Source organism: Triturus cristatus, chromosome 10 (genome assembly GCF_964204655.1).
Source record: "Triturus cristatus chromosome 10, aTriCri1.1, whole genome shotgun sequence".
In the NCBI taxonomy this organism is placed as follows: domain Eukaryota; kingdom Metazoa; phylum Chordata; class Amphibia; order Caudata; family Salamandridae; genus Triturus; species Triturus cristatus.
Window position 1 is genome coordinate 425,274,144 of NC_140593.1, and position 22,625 is coordinate 425,296,768.

At 45.6% G+C, this 22,625-nt stretch overlaps 1 protein-coding gene across 1 annotated transcript in view; it reads left to right on the top strand.

Annotated features, from left to right (window-relative positions):
- The window catches only part of LOC146789559 (patched domain-containing protein 3-like), a 262,735-nt gene that overhangs the window by 219,493 nt on the left and 20,617 nt on the right, over positions 1–22,625 (top strand). The window contains exon 3 of the mRNA XM_085631129.1: positions 15,169–15,314. Coding sequence (XP_085487255.1) covers positions 15,169–15,314 — 146 coding nt within the window. The remainder of the gene's footprint in view (positions 1–15,168; positions 15,315–22,625) is intronic.

Below are 22,625 nucleotides of genomic sequence, written 5' to 3' on the forward strand. Positions count from 1 at the left end.
AGAATGCAGATTCTGAATTCCCCACTCTTATAGTGAGTGATTCGTATTACTGCATACAATCTTTTAATGATAATTTAAATTTTTGGGAAACTGAATGATTACGGAGATTCCAAGGGTAGCACAATCAAGCACATGGCGCTATGGGTTAAAGTGGCAAATTTTAAGTATAGGTTGCCACACATTCATGGTATACATACATTGAGCCATCGACGTGTGAGGGCACAAACAATAAGGAATCCTTTGGCTGATGAAGCCCCCAAATCTGCAGTTGCCACAGTAAAATAGCAGTGATAACTCACTCTTAGTCTTGTATCGACAATGCTATTATGGTTGCTGTGAATGCTATTAAAAATGGCACCCCCTTACTGAAGGATTTCAGTTCTAAATACTCCTATCATTTAAATGACCAGAATGTTCCTTTTGCAACTATTCCTGGTGCTGGTGATTGCATGATCACCTACAAGGACTGCAGACATCATTTAATTGTGGCCACACATGAAGGTACAGCTGCCACACATGCTGGTTTGGCTGCCACCATCTCCCTTTTACAGCAACGATACTGGTGGCAAGGTTTATACCAACAATCATGGTATATGGATTATTAACCATGCTAACAGTATTTTTATTGTGCATTTGTTTTCTAATTGTGGCACATATACTGCATTTCAAAGCATGATAGACTAAATAAATGTTCTAAATGTTTTTAGTTTCTCCTGGTCATCTCATTGTGGACAAGAACGAGTGAGAGAACGAAAGGGTGTGTCCTGTTACCGTGATCCCATGAGAGGGTAAAGAGTGTTGTGTCCTGAGGGCACTAATTCACTTGTTTCTCTGGTTAGGTTAGGAGGGTAAGTAAGGCACTAGAGCTAATCAGACTCAGACTCATGGACACTGAGGTGGTATGGTGACTCAGTCCCTACATACTGATGTTATATTGTTCCAAGCATAGTTCTATTCCAGAGTAGAATCCCTGCAACAGTAGGATTTGCTATTAAAAAAATCATTGAGGTTTGTCTGAATACTCAAATTTTATTGCTCCGAGCTTCTACTTCAACTCCTTGAAAGACGTTTAATACCCTTGGACGTGCCATTGCCTCCGCGTCCACAATAAGGCACCAGCACAGAGTCGGAGTGAGTCTCTCATTTGCATGTGTCTACACTCCCATGCAAATGAGGGAATGCGCTCGGAAGATAGCACTGGCGCTACATGTGTGCCTGAGCTATCTGTATTACAGAAGCAGCTGCACAAGCATCTGTTGCCCTTTCTATTTTAGGATAGCAACCCAGGGGAGCAAAAAGTGGACACACACATCAGTTGCCCCCCCAGAGCATTATGTTTTAATACAGCCTCTGGACTCTTGATGACTAATATCTCTGTCAGTGAGAATCTTACAAATGAAAGGCTGTAATAACGCCCCAGGGAGAGGGTTTCGTGTCGGGGCATGATGAGCATGGTATACTACAAAGGATTTGCTTAGGTGTCACAAAGGACCTAAACTAGATGCAGTTCAGGTTCACATGAATCTGCAGTAATGACTGTCCACAATGCCCAACAGGATCTTCATGCTAAAGTGATGACCATCCATGATGCACAGACTGCTCTTTGCGCTACAGCGACACCCATCCGCGACGGTCTCCCTGTTCCTTGCAGTCTCCTTCACCGCAAATGGAACTCTTTGTGCAAGACTTTAGACAATAACTTTTTCAGCAGAACTAACCTAGTCCCTGTATTCGGCCCACACTATTTAGCAGTCAGCATGAACTAGTGACTTTCACCAGGTCTCCCGTTACCAGATAATCATGAGTTGCGCTTTGTGCTTTTCGGAGCTATGCTTAACTGAAACCTTTAAAATTGCATATGTCCGGTTATACTGATTGGACTTGTTGTTTTTTTGTCAAATAATTTATTACACTTTACTCTATTTTTCTAAATTGGTGTGGGATTTTTCTAGTGTTGTGTTTTCACTTTATTAATATATGTGTGCTGGATAAATACTTTACACCTTACCTTGATGTTAAGCCTGACCGCTTTTGTGCCAAGCTGTCAGAAGGTTAACCACAGGTTAATTTAGTGACTTTTTTGGTCCCCGTGACAAGGATTGTGGCTGTTGCTTGAGAAGGGCTCATTCCTCCCTCAAACAATAAACCAATTTCACACATTGATTCTCAGTGGTGGGATCCAGGACTTGGGCTTGTGCAGTGCCATACAGTCAATCAACCAATCAATCAATCATTTGTTGAGCGCCCTAATCAATCATGAGGGTCTCAAGGCGCTGAGACCCTCACGGGTTGATACCTGATTCATCCTCTTTTTAAATTTTTCCAAATTCAATCCATTCTACCTGACTGTGCCTGTGACTCTACTTGCAAGTATGGCATTTGATCTCAGCAACCTGGAGAGCTACACTTCAGCTGAGCTCAGAGGATTCTGCAAGGAAAGGGGGCTTCCAGACAAAGGTATATCCATAAAGGACCTATCCGTAAAGGACCTATGAAGAGGCCCACCATTTGCTAGATACAGCCGAGGAGGAGGAGGATATTGAGGAGCAAGAAGAAGACGTGGTGGCAGGTCCTGAAGAGGAGGTTCTCCTTGTCAGGGCAGGGATCATTATGTATCCCAATTGTCTGTCCACAGAGGAACTGGAGGACAAGGGCGGATGGGAATTTCAGCTGCAGCTGGCCAAATTAAAGTTGGAGGCAGCCAAGGAGGAGGCTGTTGCCAAGAGGATAGCGCCCAAGTAGGAAGTTGCTGCTCAAAGGGCTCTTGAGGAAAGGAGAATGGTATTTGAGGTAAGTCTCATAGAGCTGGACATCAGGGCCAAATAAGTACAGTTCAGAAACAATGGTGGAAGCATACCTACAGTGCCCACTAAAGACAAGAGAGCTCACATTCTGAAGGATCTGGTACCTAACTTTGCTGTGGGGGATTTCATAGACAAGTGGTTTGAAGCCTATGAGGTTGCCCTGAAGATGCACTGTGTCCCTCAAGAGGATTGGATCTCCAGAGTCTTTGGAAGCACATGCAGAGTGAGGGGAGGGTAGCCCTGCTGGCCCTAGGAAAGGCAGACAGGGTGAGTTACCCCCAAGAGGGACACCCTTATCAGAAAGTATGGGCTTACTGTAGAGAAGTATTGTCAGACATTTAGGGACAGCCAGAAGTTGCCTTAGCAGTCCTGGGTGGATTTTGTGAATCAGGTTTGCAAGGCATTGAATGAGTGAAGGGCAGTAAAGTTAATGATTACCAGGAAACGTACCATTTGATTGTGAGAGACCAAATATCAGCGATTGTTTTCCAGAGCTGTGCCAACACCTAGAAGATGTTAAGCTCACTGACCCCAAAAAGCTTGCTAAGGAAGCGGACCAGGGTCCATAGGAAGGTAGCTGGGAGTGATCACCCAAAGGGTGGACAGGGTCCCCAACAGAAGAAAGACAAGAGAGAAAAACTTAAACATATGCAGTTCTCTACCAGCTCCTAGAATAGTTCCCAAGGTAAAGGTAACCAGTCCCAGCCTGATCAAAAGAGAAATGGGTTCTTCAGCAAGAACGCAGGGAGGTCTGTCCCCAGTGTATTGACTACTACAAGTATGGGCACAAGAAGAGAAATGCCAAATGTGGCAAGAGGGCATAGACCCCCGCTGGTGAAAGGACACCAGGGTTTACCAGTGTAGCATTTGGAAAGGAGGTGGTCCCAGTTAGCACGGGGGAGAGAGCAGAGGTAACCTTAGTATCCCTTGGTGATAAGGAGATGATGCCCAAAGCCCACATACCTTCAAATAGTTCTAAGTACAGGCAGTGGGTCACCATCAATGGGAAGAGGGTGGAGGCTCTGAGGGGCACAGGAGTCAGCATGTCTACGGTAAGGTGTCATCTGGTGTCCTCAGAGTAGGTGGTACCCAGTGCATTCCACCAGGTTATAATCTCAGACAACAGTGAGAGTAACTACCCAGTGTCTCTGGTTCCTCTTGAGTGGGGAGGGGTCTCAGGTTCTCTAAAAGTAGCAGTGAGCCCTGATTTGCCTGCAGATTGCCTGTTCAGCAACACTCTAGAGCACACTGTCTGGAAGAAAGTGGAACTAAGGTCACATGTGGAGATGTTAGGATTGCCTGAGTGGGTCTGCATGACCACATGGTCCATGGCTGCCCAAGAGGGGTGTCAAGGAGGCATGCAGCCTGGAACAAAGGCCAATGCTACTTCCAAGAAGTAGAAGGGCAAGGGGCAGGGGAAGTCATCCCATGACAATCCCACTGACTGCATTGAAGTGGTGCCTGAGGAGGCTGCCCTGGAGCGTACCTGGAAGGACTTTGGTGCTCTGGGAGACCTGCCGTAGCTTGCTGGATGTTAAGTTGAGGGAGGTTCCACCAGGGAGCAATTCAGCAAGGTGCAGAAAGATTGGCCAACTCTAGAGGGCTTGAGGTGGCAAGCTGGGGCCAAGGCAACTGGTGACATCTCTAGCAATCACCTCATGCATTGGGAGAATTACCTCCTATAAAGTGAACCAAAGGTTCCTGTTCCTGGGGCAACCCACATGATGGTGGTCCCCCAGTGGAATAGTGCCTTCCTATCGGGAGTGGCTCATGATATACCGCTGGCAGGACATCTGAGGCAGGACAAGATCTTTGCCAGGATTTTCATCCACTTGTATTCGCCCCCTATGAAGACAGTCTCAGATACATTCTGTAGGTTATGTTCCACCTGCCAGGCCAGTGGGAAGACAGGGAAAAATCTAAAGGCTCCCTTGGTTTCCTCACCCCTCATTGACACCACATTTGAAAGGGAGGGCATTGACATTTTTTGGCCTATGTATAGGCCTGGGCGAAAATTCCGTTCCGCTTGCCGAAAATTGTGATAATTTGACATTTTCGCGTTCTGCGGAGAGCGCGAAAATGTCAAAATTTCCGCAATCTGCATCTTACCGGAAATGTTTTTATTGCTCGCGCTGTCAAAAAATACATTCTCGCATGTGCGCGATCGCCTTACCTGAATCTCCACGTTCGCCGACAAGTTTTCCCGATCCGGTCGCGTTCTCCACGTGATGTTGGATTGTTGGTAGCCATTTGCACTCGAATTAATGTCATTTGTCGCGCGATCACGTCATTCGTCGCGCGATCACGTCTTTCTTCTCACGATCTTGCACCGCGAGAGTATGAGATGAACACGTCATTCTCCACCGGGAGCGAGAGCGTGAGGATGCGGGCACGTCATATCGAACGCGAGCGGGCGGGACAAGTGAAAACAAGATGGCCGCGCCCGTGAGCAACCGCATGGGTAAGTTGGCGAGCCGCGATCACGCAGAAAATACCGCGAACGGGCGGGAAAAAAACTTCAGCGTCTTCGTGATATTTACGCGTGTTTGCGGAGATTTTTTACATTTTCGCGATAGTTTGCGAAAGTGAATTTCGCAAATTCCGCCCACCCCTACCTATGTACCCCTGAACTGCTAAAGGCAACAGGTTTATTCAAGTTTTGGTGGCCTATGCCACCAGTACCCAGAGGCCACACCTCTGGGATCTGTAATTGCACCAGCATGGCCTTGAAGGGGATTTTTACCTGAGTGGGGTTCCTCAACGAATTGGTGTCTGACAGGGACACCAACTTCATGTCCATGTACATGAAGTCTATGTGGGATGAGTGTGGGTTAACCTACCGATTCTCCCCACCCTGTCACCCTCAGATAAATGGGCTTGTTGGGAGATTCATCAAGACCCTCAAAGGCATGATTATGGGCCTGCCTGCGACCATGAAGTGGAAGTGGTCATCTCCTTAGCATCTCTATTGTTTGCATAAAGGGTGATGCCTCTGCGGCCACCTTGATAGGGGATCTCTCAGTTTAATGAAGGAGGGATGGGAGTAAGCTCCCAAGAAACCCCCCCTCCCAGGCTGTAGTCAGCTACATGTTAGGTCTATGAAACCGGATGCAACACTTCTGGAATAAGGCCAAAGAGAATCTGGAGTGCATCCAGAAAGTAATGAAACTCTGGCATGGACAGAAAGTGTGGGTAATGGAGCTCATTGAACTAAGGGCCCTCAGTTGATCATGGCCCCATGAGGTGAAGATGAAAAAGGGGGATGCTACCTACTAGGTGATCCTCGAGTTCCCCATGAACCCTTCAAGGGTACTCCATGTCAATCGCCTCAAGCCAAACTACAAGAGGTCCGAGGTCACCATGCTCCTGGTCATGGATGATGGGATGGAAAAAAAGAGTGAAACTCTTTTGGCCTCCTATCATCCAAGGGGCATGATGGGATAGTGGAGGGGGTCAACCTCCCCTTTACCCTGACCCCAGAACAGCAGTAGGACTGTCCCATATTGCTGGGGCAGTTTGCCTCCCTGTTCTCCCACACCTCTAGGCCCCACGATATTGATACAGGAGACAGAATGCATGTAACAAACACAATTCACAAACTGTCTGACAAGGTGAGGTCCAGCAGTAAGGAGGAAGTCTCCAAGATGCTAGAATTGGGGGTGATTGAGTTCTCACGTAGTCCCTGATCTTGCTCAGTGTAACTGGTACCCAAGACCGTCTCACCAAGCTCCCCCCAAGAACCTAGGTTCTGCGTGGACTACAGGAGGCTCAATTAGTTACTAAAGCCGACTTTCACCACATTCCCTGAGTGAATGAGCTCATCATTAGGTGGGGAGCTGCCAAGTTCCTGGATACCTTTGACTTAGCATCAAGTTACTGGCAGAGTGCCCTGACTGAGGGGGCTAAAGAGAGGCCTGCCTTTTTGAACCTAGAGGGCCACTTCCAATTCAGAGTGATACTCTTTGGGTTGAAAAGTATCCCTGTCACCTTCCAGAAGTTGGTCAGCAGGGTCATGGATGTGATGGAGGGATTCTGTTCCGCCCACTGGCAATACGGCTGTCTTCACTGCTGGGCTAAATGAACTGCTGTTTCACTTCCAGAAGGTGCTTCAGGCTTTACCATAGGCAGGTCTGACTTTCAAGTCCAGCAAGTATCAGATAGGAGAGGGTAATGTGGTGTAACAGGGACACCTGATAGGTGGGGGCAAGATGCAGCCCCTTTAAACTAAGATGAAGACTATCCTGGCATGGGAGGCTCACAAAACTTAGGCCAAAGTGAGGGCCTTCCTGGGCCTCACTGTGTATTATAGGAGGTCTGTTAAGTGCTATGGCACCATTGTTGCTAACCTTAACTGAGCTGACTACCAAGAAGTAGCAGAGGAGAGGTAGTTCAACTTTTTTCGAACCTGGGCTTGCTGGGACTGCACCAGGTAATTAAAGGCCCCACCCACCCCGTTGCCCAAACTCTAGATTAAATTTAGATTAACACCAATGCTTTGCATTATGAGCCCCCACTACCTCTCACCTGGACAGATCACTGTCTGATCCTGTTCCATATTCCAAAAACTGATGAGTTAGTCTAAATCTATCGGCCTGGGAGTTTTCAGACAGTGGAGGTCGGTGACCCTGAGTCCTTTTCTAAATCTTTTGAGATATCTATGCTTTCCCAGGATTTAAATAAGGATACAGCTTAAGCACGATTTAATAAGACTTAAAATTTGGCATTCAACAGCATTGCACCATTAAAAACAAGGTCAAAAACATTGTTTCGACCCAGAACTCCTTGGTTTTCCAAGGAATTGAGACAGGAGAAGACCTCTTGTAAAAAGCTGGAAAGAAAATGGAGAAAGACTAAAAACCAGAAAGATAAAGATGCACACAAACTGGTGCTCTCGTTACATCACCAGAATATAAAATTGGCACGGAAATCTCATGTTTTCATTCAAATTGAGAAAGCAGGCAAGTCCTCTAAAGAATCATTTTAAGTTCTAAATGATGTTTTAATCCTTCAGCCTGCTCCTAGGCCACTTCAGGCTCACTAGATCATACAACTTCTTAATGGATTTTTTTAAAGATAAAATTAACAAAATATATTCAATATTTGCCATTTCTGCTGAACAGACTGTTGAGGCACATAGCTATAATGCACCTCCTCCAAACTGTAGTTGTAGTATGGCAAAGTTTGCGCCTTTTTCCATCAAGCAGATCCAAAAAATCATGGAAAATGCAAAATCTGGCTTACATCTGGATCCATGCCCTCTGTGGATCTTTGCCTCACTCTGCCACCAGATTACACCTGCCACCTGGGTATTGTTTAATTTATCTGTTGACTCAGGGATGAGCCCTCTTGCATTAAAATCAGCTCAAGTTGTACCTATACAAAAGAAGGCCAATGTTGATCCTAGCTATCTAGTAAATTATCGGCCTGTCTCATTGTTCCTGCTGCTGGGCAAGTCCCTGGTAGGTTTAATAAATACCCAACTTTCAGCTTGAGGAAAATCAGATACTGGACCCATCTCAATCTGGGTTAAGACCCTCCTTTAGTAAAGAGACTGCTCTGGTTGCGGTGGCTAATTCCACTAGACTGTCTATGGACAAAAGCATTCCATCTATGCTGGTGCTGCGAGATTTATCTGCAGCCTTTGAGACTGTGTCTCACTCAAGGCTGATTCAAAGGTTGTATGAGATTGGTATTTTTAGTACAGCTCTCCAGTGGTTCCAGGATTTCTTAAGAAATAGATCTCAGACTATTTTGCTGTGCACCTTCATGTCATGCACCATGTTAATTGACAAAGGGTTGCTGTAGGCCTCATGTTTAAGCCCCACTCTGTTAAACATCTATGTAGTTCTTCTAGATACCATCACCAGATCACCAGATCCTTTGGATTTGAAATTATATCATACTCAGATGATACTCAGCTTATCATCTCCTTTAGGGATGACCTTGACAGGATCAAAGACCAGTTTTCAAAAGGTATGAAAGCTAATGCAGACTCTATGCCAACGAAGTGTCTGCATTTAAATAATTAGAAAACTGAGATCATGCTATTTAGAAAGGCACAGTAACTTTGGGCCTCAGAATGGTGGCCTACAGAATTAGGCCCTGCTCCTTCACCCAAACAGGTGGTGAAGAATTTTGGCCTTAAGATAGATCAGTCTTTATTCATGAAAGACCAGGCCGTAGCCACCAGCAGCAGTTGTTTCAACATGATGTGTCTGATGAAAAAAGTTGTTTCCTATCTTCCTCTCCCGTCAGGAAAACCCTTGTTCAGGACTTGATTATTAGCAAATTGGACAATGGCATTGCATGACTTGCATCAGCCAATGAGAACTTAATGTCAAAACTGCAAGTGGTCTAAAATTGCTGCTGTGCGACTTGTGTTTAATCTGCCTTCCTATTCCACAGCTGAACCTCTACTGAAAACCTCACATTAGCTACCTTTCAAGAAAAGGAATATTTTAAAAATGTGTGGCCTTACGTATAAGTCATTAACAGGAAATGTACCTAGGGACCTGCGTCAGAAACTAAACTGCTACCGTCCAGTCAGGGATCTGCGCTTCAAGGATAAAGCCCTGCTTATCATTCCTTGTGTCCATTTGACAAGATGCAGGGCAGCTCTTCCTCTTCTCTGGCCCTGTACTATTGGAATGTCTTGTCCTATCATATTTGCATCTATTCTGATTTAATTAAATTCAGGAAACTGCTCAAAACAGTCTTATTTTAAGACTCCTCAAGCGGCTCATGCAAAAGAGGAGTGAGAATCCCAAATTATTGATGTGGTCCATCTCCCTACAGACAACTAACTTTATGGTGGAACAGTGCCCTAAAACTGACTACCCTAATGCTGATGGTCTTTCCAGGTTCTTCCGCCTTAGTGATGAGAACTCCCATGAGGGTGGGTTGTTCTCACCACCCTCAGCTGGGGGGCAGCATGTTAGACATGACATCCTTGGCATGGTTTTCCCCCAAACGTTTTGCATTCACCCCTCCTGTTTTGCTGAATTTGTTTTTCTTGACTCTGTTTGACGTTACGTACCTTACCACTGTTAGCCAGTGCTAAGGTATTTATGCTCACTCCTGTAAACAGAGTAAAAGTGGCTTATTTAATTTACTGGTAGATCCCTAGTAAAGTGACATACCAAATACCTAGGACTGGTAAATGTAAAGCTACTAGTGGGCCTGCAGCATATATGGTGCCGCCTATCTAAGTAGCCCCTTAAAAGATGTCTCAGGTCTGCCATTGAATCTTGTGTGTGCACTTTTAAATTTTCATTTAGCCAGATGTAAACCTTAAAACAGTCATCCATGGGTAGGCCGTAAACAGCCCAGAGGGCAGACTGTGTGGTATTTAAAAGTTTGGCATGTCCTTTTACATTTCACGTGTCCTGGTGTTGAAAAACTCTCAAATTCGTTTTTCACAATTGCAAGGCCTACTTTTCCCGTAGGATAACATTGGGTCTCTTTATTATATTATTACATTTAATAAGTGATATCTTTTGATAGGGAGCAGGTAGGGATGTCCTGTTTGGTGTTTGAGGAATTGCAATATAAAACCCTCTTTAATTGGAAAGTCAGATTTTAAATCACAATTCTGAAAATGCTGCTTTTGGAAAGTTAATATTTTCGTGTCCTAACCATTTGGTGCCTACAGCCTGTTCCTGGGTCACATTATTAGGTGTAGTTGGCAGTTGGCTTTTGTGTATTCCTCCCAGAGAGTATCACAATATAGGGTCTGGGTGTTGGCAAGTTGGGCCACCCTGCTTGTTGGGGGTGCAACTGTTCTACTAAACTTCAAAGGCACTGGCCCAGCTTGCACGCAAAGGACTTTGCGATAGCCTATTTTGCCCCAAGGCAAACTGGGATGAGGCCAGGGTCTGAAAATTCTCAACACCTCAGTAAGGGGAAAACTCCTGCAGCTTTTTCTACTTCAAAGGGGGCACTAGATATAAATATGGGACTCTCAGACCCACTCATCAGTACACTTCTGGACCTGCGGATACTTCATAAGAAGTACTACCCTACTGCCAGAAGACTACCCTGCTGTTTGAGACTACCATTCTGCCGGAGAAGAGAGATTGAACCTGCACCCTTCATCCCAGGCTGAAGTGACTCCAAGGGTCAACTGAACAGACCCTCCATTATAAGCTTACAATCACACTTCAGATAACCTCTCTGCAACTGCCTAGTTGACCTTCTGCAACTGCACCTTCCTGAGCCCTGCTGGCTTCTGCTGAAGTGAGTTCCTGATCTCCATGAGGTGCCTCTTGGGTATTGGATTCATTTTGTGGCATCAGGTAAGGTCCTTCTGGAAGAAAAGGAGAAATCCTGAAGTTGTGGGCTCTTCACGATGGAGAATAGGCCCTTTTGGGCCAAGATCTTGCCATCCGCACTGACCACCAAAGCTAAACTCTGGTGACCCTGACCAGTGACAACTGGCAATGTGAGGTCTGGACTTTGTACTACAGCACTGACAGCACATGGTGACCGCCAATGAAAATCTCCAGCAATGACTGCCCAGAAGCCCGGCCTGCTTGTCATGCCATAGCGAGGGCCTTCTGTGTCACTCTCCCTGCTACTCATAGCCTCTTCCACCACGGTCGGAATTCTATGCCCTAAACTTTAGATGGTAACTTTTTTCCGCAGGACTAACCTGGTCCCTGTATCCTGTCCATGCTCCATTGCGGTTGGCCTGCACTTGTGACTTTCATCCGGTCTCGCATGATCAGAGAACCGCAAGTGGGGCTTTGTGCTTTTAGGCACTACACTTTCCTGACGCCTTTAACATTTTATCTCTCCAGTTCTACTGATTGAATTTTTGTCATTTTGGTGGCAAATTATTTATTGAATTTTACTCTATTTTTGTGGGGGATTTTTCTTGTGTTGTGTTTTCAATTTATTAATGTTTGTGTTCTGCATAGATAATTTTCACATTGCTTCTAACTTAGCCGTGACCACTTTTGTGCCAAGCTAGCAGAGGGTTAAGTACAGGTAAATGTATTGACTTTTCTAGTTTACCCTGACAAGTTGTGGCTATTGCTTGAGAAGGGCTCACTCTCGCCTCAACCAACAACCCTAGTTCTCGCAATTTTACAGTCCTCTCCAAGCCCCGGTCCACTTTGCTGCTTACCACCCTTACCTTCCCATAGTTCTTTTAATTATGCTACTATTGGTCTTCACCTGACCCCGCCTCTCAGCTTTCTCAAACTTTAATTTGCCTACAAATGATTATTACCTAATTATTTAACACAATACATTATCCACTTCCACAACCTTCCCAGCAAGTGACAATATAGTTTTGTTGATAGATTTGAGCATCATTTAAGTGGAAGCATAAGCACTGGTGGTTTCACTCAATCACCCGATCAGGGCCCTTCTATGTGTTTGTCAATGAATGGGATGATTTGAGCCAACATGTCCCTTTTGCAATGTTTAAGCTATTTGTCACACACCATTACAGCAATACAGGACAGTCCAAGGTCCTGGATGTGTGATCATAGTGTGAATCTGGATGGAGCACGGGATTAAATCTGAAATCATCTTCTAGACAGAAATACACACCATGGCTGTAGACTTTATAATTGTCAGGACCAGCAGACCATACTCAAAAACGAACCTTACGTTTAGGACAAAAGTCCTGCCCCCCCCCCGCAATCAACACAGCACAGGAAAGCGAAATAAAGACAGACCAGAATCTAAGATGGCCGCTACAGTTGGACCGCTTGAGCAGCAGGTTAGCGCTCTAGCGTTCCATAGTAATCAGCAGGATCCAGGTGTCAGCCCCGGTGGAGTGGCGCACTTCACCAGAGTTATGAGGAGAGAAAGTCACCTGTCATGTGCCGTGCAGTTTAGTGAGGGAGAAGTCTTCGTCGAGCTTTAGGGAATTCGAGTTCCAGGTTCCTGAAATCCAGTAAGACTGTTCCGTTGCACTAGCGTATAATATTTTGAAGAGTTTCATTGCTTGAGCCTAGAGTGTGAAAGAAAATAAGAAAAGCAACACTAGTCCCCCTTTGAATCGCTGGTCAGGGTGACAATATGCAAGAAACACCAAGAGCAATTATTTTCTGAGGAGATTGTGAAGGCGAGCAGCGATAATAAAACTATCTGTCAGCGGCACAGGAGAATTTCCAGTTTCCAGTCAGTGAAGTGAGCTCTGCTCACAGTTTTCATAGCGGAGAATTATAACGTCAGCAAAGGCAGCTTACCATAGAGTAGAGCGTCAAGGCAGCACAGTTCACAGAACCGAAGTCCTTTTGAGGAGCGCTCTATCGAGTGTAGCTAGTGTTTTTAGGTTACACTTCAGAGTCTCCTTAATTAGGAAGAACTACCGGAGTACTGAGTAGCGACTAAGCAGACAGGAAAAATACTTAGTAGATACTCAGGAAATTTAAGAAGAAGTACTCACCTATCCAGAATCCAGTTGAGGCACCATCAGTTGTATCTTGGGTAAGAGAACCTGTAGTAGAGAAAAGAATAATAGTGACAGTGAGATAATGAGAGAGAGTAGACAACTCTAAAAGAAAAAACTTTTGTCATTTACAGTAGTACCACGCCAAGACAACACCCCAACAGAAGAGGAGCGTTGGTCACTAAAGACAGGGTGGGTATCAGAGAGGAAAGATCACACACGAACATTGATGGAGTTGGGTGTAGGAATAGAGTAACCTTACTAATGTGATTTCATAGCGGAGAATTATAACGTCAGCAAAGGCAGCTTACCTTAGAGTAGAGCGTCAAGGCAGCACAGTTCACAGAACCGAAGTCCTTTTTTTAGGAGCGCACTATCGAGTGTAGCTAGTGTTTTTAGGTTACACTTCAGAGTCTCCTTAATTAGGAAGAACTACCGGAGTACTGAGTAGCGACTAAGCAGACAGGAAAAATACTTAGTAGATACTCAGGAAATTTAAGAAGAAGTACTCACCTATCCAGAATCCAGTTGAGGCACCATCAGTTGTATCTTGGGTAAGAGAACCTGTAGTAGAGAAAAGAATAATAGTGACAGTGAGATAATGAGAGAGAGTAGACAACTCTAAAAGAAAAAACTTTTGTCATTTACAGTAGTACCACGCCAAGACAACACCCCAACAGAAGAGGAGCATTGGTCACTAAAGACAGGGTGGGTATCAGAGAGGAAAGATCACACACGAACATTGATGGAGTTGGGTGTAGGAATAGAGTAACCTTACTAATGTGATTACTTCTTTTACATTATATACACTACTGTCACCTCAAGGAAGATAGAAAGAGCGACAACACTCAAGAAAGAAAAAGACGTAGTGACTGTCTCTTCTCTGTCCCATCCCCTTTCCCCCCCCTTAGGTTTCTTGGGCTGACTCGTACTAAAAGCGTGTATCCCGGAAAGCTGGGAAGGGTCATTGGGAACAGCGACATTCTGCTCCCGAGCGATTCTGAAGAGCACCGATCCTTGACAATAATTCTTACAGCATGTGTGGTGCTATTGGTCCATTGGTTTATTTAAATAGCTATGGAACGCTGGCAATCTACCACCATCAAAGTCATCATTTTAGATCTATTAAACAGTTCCAGTATATCATTTGTCATATGTGTTGAGCCGATGGCCATATGTAGGACCTTGTATTATTTGTCCTATGTGTGCAGATGGCCATGTGTAGGATCATGTATTATCTGTCATGTGTGGGGATGGCTATGTGTGGACCGTAGACATCTGTGATAGGACAGTGGGATTCTAGAGTGTATTAGCCAGTGCGTGGACAGGTATAACTCGCATGCCCTGATGATGTATGTCCTCAATCATGGTTTCCTCTGTGGGTGAATATAGGTGCAGTCTGTAGAGATGTCACGATTGCTGGAGTATTTCCCAGTACTACCCACGGAACCCTACTGCACTGTGCCAACAAACTTGTCCAAGTAGATCTGAAAGCTCAGTGTCCATCCTGAGCTGCACCGCCAGCCAGCCACCTGAACCCATGCCGTAGTGTCAAGCATTTCAACACTGCTTTAGGTCTGGTCATGGAGTCTCCTTGATCTGCCACTACCACCTAGAACCAGCAATAACTTGTCCCAGAGAACCACTGGCAGTGCCCTCCAGTTTGTAGTGCATCTCAGTAAGGCCACCAGTTCCATAGGAACACTGGGCTACAACTTACCTGTCACATAGCGTAGAAAATATACAGAGACCTCAGTCCTGTTCCGGTCATCCAGAGGCCACAATCGTTACTGTTGTTGAGCAGCTGCCAAACAATTGAGAGCGTCAGTGAGGCATGTTCTCCATGACACGTGCTTGCCTAGGGCCCAAGAAAATCTACACAATTTCTGTGATTTGTTTGTAAATTAAGTTAACCTAAGTTTGCACAATTAACAGTAGACATGTTCACATTTGTTCCAGATTTGACTGCGTGAGAAACAAAGCAGGAGTAGCAATGCTTGGTGTGATTTCATCTGGGTTGGCAAATGTGGCAAGTTTTGGGCTGCTGATGTTTTGTGGAGTGCCATATGTCATCTCTGTTGCATATGCACCATTTCTTAGCCTGGGTAAGTTAAAAAATATTTACCATATTATGCACTGTATAATATACAATGGAACACAACTACAAGGTTAGAATGTATTTATATCTGACTGAGAAACTAGCTACAGTATCTGCTTCTACTTAAAATGCCTGTACATTTTACTTTAGGTCATAACAATCAAAGACAAAAGCTCAGAGTTCTAGCACACAAACACACAGAAACACGGTAAGAAAGATAGAGATTGACTGTGAGTTAGAGAGTGGCCATGCACAGTGTTGTCGTACATGATGTCATTTCAGATGTCATCAGTGATGTTATCATTATTGTCATAGCACATTTCATGAGTAATGTCATATGTGTAGGTATAAGCGGTCCATAGCAAGTGCAGGAGTTATATTTAACTCATGGCACAAGTTATAGAAACTTCAGTTAACTATAATTGGTGGATTTGTTATGTTATGTTATGTTATGTTATGTTAAGTGGCTATTTATAAAGCGCACAGCTACTCAATTGAGTGTCCCGGCGCTGAAGCATGATGAGGGCCCAGCCGAACAGGGTGACCCCTGCGCTAGATGTTTAAAGCTGGAACAACCAAGTTTTCAGTGATTTCCTAAAAGTAAGGAGATCCTGTGTCAACCTTAAGTCCACCGGTAGACTATTCCACAATTGTGCAGCTTGCACCTGGAAGGAGCGGCTCCTGTCGCGTGCCTGTAGGTGTCTAGGGGTCCTGGCCAGCTGGAGTGCCGCCGACCTAAGTGCACGGTGGGGGCGGTAAAATTGGACTCTCTTCGCAATGTACCCAGCCCCCAAGCCGTGTAGGGCCTTAAAAGCCAGAACCATTGCTTTGAAATGGATCCTTTTGCGAACAGGGAGCCAATGCAAGGTTTTCAGCTGTGTGGACATGCGAGCTCTGGGGCCGAGCAGGAGTATGGCTCTTGCTGCAGCGTTCTGCGTCACCTGCAGTCTTGCCAGTAGATAGTCAGGCAGCCCCAGGTAGAGTACATTCACATAATCCAGCCTGGAGATTATTAATGCCTCGACCACCGTTTTCCTGTGGCTGATCGACAGGAGGGGCAGGAACTGTTTCAGCATTTTGAGAAGGCCGAAACAAAAGCCTGCCACTGATTGGATTTGTGCCTGCATGGAAAGATTTTCGTCCATCCTCACCCCTAGATTTTTCACTATCTTTAAGGGGGATGTGGGAGGGGACATGTCAGCGGGCCACCAACTGCGCCAGAGGTTACTGGGGTGGTGGCCGAAGAAGATAATCTCTGATTTGCCAGGATTACATTTAAGCTGGTTAAGTTGGAGCCAGGAGAAAACTTCTGATAGGCAGCTGTTAATCATGTCTCCCTTGAAATCTGTGTCTTTGTTACAGGTGAAGAGCAGCTGCGTATCGTCGGCGTACAATACTATTTTTGCACCGTGGTTCTCAGCCAGAGTAGCGAGAGGGGTCATATGTAGGTTAAAAAGGATGGGGCTCAGGATGGAGCCCTGGGACACACCCACCTTGAGAGGGGGGATTGGGGCCGCAAAAGGTGGAGCCCACACTGTTTGCTGGCGGTACTTTAAAAAGGCGGAAAACCAGTTGAATACCGTGCCCCCAAACCCACACTCTCGGAGTCTCAGCAGGAGGCGGTCATGGGGGACGGTATCAAAAACCTCAGAAAGATCTAGCAATATCAGTATGGCTTTGCCGCCTCTATCGACTATCTCCTTTATTGCTTCAGATACTTCCAGGAGTGCCGTCTCTGTGCTGCAATTAGCCCTGAAGCCAGATTGGCTCTGATGGAGTAGCGAGTTAGTTTCAACAAATGCAGTGGTGACATTGTTTACCACTTTTTCCAGAGCCTTAGAAAAGAAGGGGAGTGATGATATAGGCCTGTAGTTGGAGGCTAGTTCAAGATCCAGCGTTGCTTTTTTTAAAAGGGGCTGAATTTTGGCTCTCTTCCACCTGTCAGGGATCTGGCCCATCTTCAGGGGGAGATTCAGGATCTGGTTGACCGCAGGATTGATAATATGTGCAATAGAAGCCAGAGTATGGGCTGGGCAAGGGTCGGAGGGTGAGCCGGATTTAAGGCCTTTCAAGACTTCTAGAGTTTTTCCCAATGGGATCATTGGAAACTGTTCAAAGGAAGGTCTTGTAGCTTGTAATAGTGGAGAGTATTGCGCACCCTTCTCAATCTGCACCAGTGGAGTGGGCAGGAAGGATTTCTGGATGCTTACGACCTTGTCGTGGAAATATGAGGCCAAGCAACTTGTCCATGCCTCAGTGGCCGTAAATGACTTAGCTACCACTGCAGGGGAGGAGAAATCACTGACTATTTTAAAAATGTCCTTATTTTTGTTTGACGCACGTTCGATTTTTGCAGATAGGAAGGATTTTTTTGCCTCAAGTATTTGTTTGAAATAGGCTTTTAATGCCTGTTTGTAAATTATTTTGTCATTGGGGTCATCGTTTTTCCGCAAGGTCCTTTCAAGGTGTTTACACGACCTCTTACTTTCTTTAAGGGCCGATGTGAACCAGGGGGCGGATGACCTGACCGTCTTTCCAGAGCGTGGGGCAGGATGGACAAGTTCCCTGGCCCGGAGCAGGAGCCAGTTGTCCAGGTCCTCAGCATCCGCCTCCAGGTCCCCACTGAGAGAGATCGGATGCTTAATAATGGCCTTGCGTAATGCCTCAGGTGTAAGTAAATGGTAGGGTCTGGAATTAGTGCTTCTATAATTCCCTGAGGCCCTAGGGAGATTTAATACCTTCTCAAATGAAAACTCCAGGAGGAAGTGGTCAGACCAAACAAGTGGGAGTGGATTGTTCATACCTAGTTTAGCTGTGGAAAAGATCTGGTCTAAGGTGTGGCCTTTTTCATGGGTGGGGGCGTGGACATAGGGAGTCAGATCTAGCGTCTCCAGTGACTCTTGCAGTCTGGACCAGTCTGCGTCTTCTGGTACATCCATATGTAAGTTAAAATCACCCCAAACCAAGCAATGTTTGTGTTTCAAGACAAATGGAGAAACCACTTCACCAATTGAGGCTAGAAACCTCCCAGCAGGTCCTGGGGGTCTGTATATTAAGATGTCAGCTATGGATTGATGGGGAGATACCACCAGGTGGAAGCTGAGGCATTCCGTTCCCTCTGCTTCGGTCAAGGGTATTATCGTGCAGGAGTAGTGGTTCTTACAAATTATGGCTATACCACCCCCTGTACCTGCCAAAAGGTCCGAGTGAGATTTCAGGTCCATTTGGGCTGTTCTTGGGTGGGGGGTTGTATAGTGGCTGGCTGAGTGAGGTGGAAGAGGATTAAGTGGTGGCCAGACCAATCTACGAGCGGGGTGTGGTTTATCGTCACTGTGTCACGTTTGGCATCTACGGTTGCTCCTTTGTTGTGAGTTCTTTCTGTGCAGTGTTGCGTAAGGTTGTTATTGTATAGTAACTCACTCCGGTTTTAGATTAGCGGATTGTTATCTTCGTTCCAGTGTAGGTTGAGGTTGCCCAGAATAAGGTTATTCACATCTCGTCGTGAGCAGTGGGCAATCAGGTCAGACAGGTGTTCAGTGAAAGTGGTGGAGTTGCCTGGGGGATGGTAGATAAGGTGGCAGGTTAGTGGTTTTTTGTTGCAAGTGTTGATGTTGACAGTTAAGCACTCAAAGGTGTTGTAGTTGGAGGAGTCTGTTTCCGTCACGGAAATATTGTCTCTGTGGATGATTGCTAAGCCTTCTCCTCTATGGTCTTTTCTGTCTTTGTTGGTGATTGTAAAGCCTGAGGGGACGAGAGTGTCCAGGAGTGGCAGGGAAGAATCATTAAGCCAGGTTTCGGTGATGAATGCTATGTCTATGTCGTGAGTGAGGATGGATTCTGCTAGTTCTGTGGCATGTTTGGTGGCTGATCTGCAGTTTTTAAGCATGCAGTTTGTGGGGGCCGTCTCTGTTTTGGGATTCTTCGTTAGGGGGACTGTGGGGATGTTAGTGCGGGTGGTTGGTGGCCTAGGTGAGTTTGGGGGGGGGCTTGGACTCTTCCTGGTCCAGTGATCACCTGGATTTTGGATTCGAGGGTGACAGCAATAGGATTGTCGTACAAGGAGGCGAGATTCGCCGCATCGCTCTCAGATAACATTTCAAACTAGAAAGATACACTGAAAGCATAAGTGGTGAAGAGCCTCTGTGCTCTGAAGCCTTGCTTTTTACCCCCAGATATTCCTGCTCTTAACCTTGATTACCTGGTCACAGTTGTATTCCCCCGCAGCTGCATGCCTAAATCCCCGAATGTTTTTACTAATTTTAATGAATGACATCCTGATTTTATGTGCTATTGATTGCTTACTTGTGTTTGCTAAGAGCGCCTGCAGGTCTACGATTCCCCGGTCCAACACGGCGTTCCGCTGATTGAGTGGACAGAACCGGATACTCCCTTCTGTCTCTGACGGTCCCGCCTGGCTTCCGGCGGGGAAAGCAGAGTCACAGGGGTTTCCAGCACCCGGCCAGCTACTTAGGTTCATGCTGGGCCGGACGTGAAGCCGCTTCTCACGTCCTGGACCCTATACTCACTCAACTGACCAAAAAACTCAAACTCCCCATAGCCCCGTTCTGGTGCAAAATCATCAACAGCTCCCTGAGATCCGTCATCATCATACCTGAATGCCTTAAAGTTGGCCAAGTTACGCCACTACTAAAAAAAACAGGCTTGACTGCATGGATCTGAAATGCATGAATCTGAACAATTTCAGACCCGTCTCCAATCTCCCCCTCCTATTCAAAATCCTCGAGAAATGCGTCCTTTCACAACTAACTCAACACATGGACATCAACCTTCTTGACCCCCACCAATCGGGATTCAGAAAAGGTTACAGCACTGAAAAGGTGATCCTCAATATCACAGATGATATCCATAAGTCACTGGACTCCGATCACTGCTGCCTTCTCATTCTCCTCGACCTATCGGCAGCTTTTGACACGGTAGATCACTGACTTCTCATCAAGGTCCTACAAGAAAGGATAGGTGCCGATGAGAAGGTCCTCCGCTGGTTCACCTCCTTCCTCCAGAACCACTCGTAAAGGATAAAAATCAAAAACTTTACCTCCGACCTCCACCCCGTCAGCAGAGGTGTGCCCCAAGGTTCAGTGCTCTCACCACAACTGTTCAACATATACATGGAACCCCTCACCACCATACTTAAAAAGGCGAATATCCCCTTGCACCTATGCGCCGATGACACCCAGATCTATCTAGAAACCTCCTCCCCAAACGACATCCTCAGACTTAACAACACTTTAAAAGAAATTCAACACCATTCATCCCTACTAAAGACCTCAAAGAAGCCACCCAATCACTGGTGCTATTCAGACTCGACTATGGCAACGCAACCTTAACCAGCACCACAACATCTCACCTGGCTCCCCTCAAAACAACCCTCAACGCAGCAGCCAGAATGGTCACTGGAATCAGGAAATATGACCACATTTCACTAGCACTAAGAGAACTAAAATGGCTACCAGTTGAACAGCGAGCTAATTTCAGAACGGCCTGCCTCACGCACAAAGCCCTTCACACTGGAAAACCGGGCTATCTGGCTGCCAAACTCAAGAGGGCCGGACAGACAAGAAACCTCAGGAGCTCAAACTCCCTCCTTCTCATCCCCTTGAGAACACGTAAACATAAAACCGCTGTGAGGTCATTCTCTGGAAACGTGCCAAAATTCTGAAACTCCATCCCAGCAGATATCAGAACTATTCCGTCTTTCACAAAATTTAAAAAACACCTAAAAGCCCTCCTCCTCAACAGCTCCCTCCTGAATGGATAGCGACTGCCCTCACGCTATCCCTGACGCCGGTGCTCTCTGACTTCACATCGCTCATATCCACCTCAGCCCGCCTCTAGACAAGTGTGCAAAATAATTAGGCTGCCTCAAGAGTCTCGGCCTACCTCAATAAAACATTCAACGAGGCTACCTCAGGACACAACCATTACCTCAAGAAGCCTCAGCACTCTTGGACTGCTATCTTTATGTGTAATGACTGCTCTACCATAAAACTATTATGAAACACTGTTGTAAAGCGCTCCGATATCCCCGAGTCAGGTCAGCGCTATATAAAACACCAAAAATAAAAAATAAATAAAATAAAAATATGTTGTAGCTAACATTTTCACTTAACTATAACTTCACTTTGACCCCTGGTTTTAAGTGAATTTTAGGTTTCTTTTTAATATGAGGTATGATATTATTGCCATGCATAACTATAACAACCTTTGTTTTATTTCAGTGAATTTCTAGGCTTTTTGTACCAGTAAGTAATTTTTTTTTTACCATACACTTCTTTACTTACCCTTCACCGCACATAGCCTTTGGCCATGCGCAACGTGGGTTTGGGTAACCCTCGCTAGGGCACAGGGACCATACCTAACTATAATGTCACTTTTAGCCTTTGTTTCTTTCTTTCAGTTAAATTCTAGGGATCTTTTTATAATGTAATGTAATTTTTTTACCATACCTTACTTTACCAGCCCTGTGCTTTGCACAGCCTTTGGCTGTGCATGGCATGGGGTAGAGCACAGGGCTTGGCTTTTGGCTAAGCTCTGTGCCGAACTCCCCATGGGCAAGCAAGCCTGCATTGGGCAAGGCCTTTGACTGTGCGCAACATGGGGATGGCTGCCAAAGGCTGCCTTTTTTTCACAGTGCCACAGATCCACAGGATCACAAAGGGGCCATGTTGGGTGCTGTGGTAGCTCTGCGGATCTGAGGAGACACAGAATAAAACATTATTTTTTAACTTGCACCTCAATAGGGGACCCTCTTACACCCCCCCACAACATCCAACCTTCCCCCACTTTGTTTTTTTTAAATTATTTCCTAAGACACAGGGATCAAGACCCAGAGTCCTAAAATGGCAGCCACAAACTTTTTCTCAAGCAGTGGTCAGCCATTCAGATCACATGGTTTAAGCTTGCTGCACTCCGGATCTCCTTGGTGGATCAGAAGCGGTACAGCAACATCAAAAATACATACATTTAAACCTTCATTTCTCAAAAAAGTATGGAACGGATTTACAACAAATTACAAGTAGGCTTTCTGAGGAACGATCTAGTTTTCTGCCAAATTTGGTGTAGTTACGTTCAGATTTTTTTTCTGAATCTCTGTTAATTGGAGTTATGTGATAGGAGTTTTTAGTATTTTAATGGGCTGTGGTCGTATAGGATTGTCATAGTATAACATCAAGTTATTTAGGTAGAGTCTTGTTTAGTGAGGGGTTGATAAGGTGGGAGATTTCTTTAATGCGATTTGTTTCTGGCTGTATTGTATTTAATTGATTTGTGTTGAGGTGGAGTTGCTATGGAAACACAG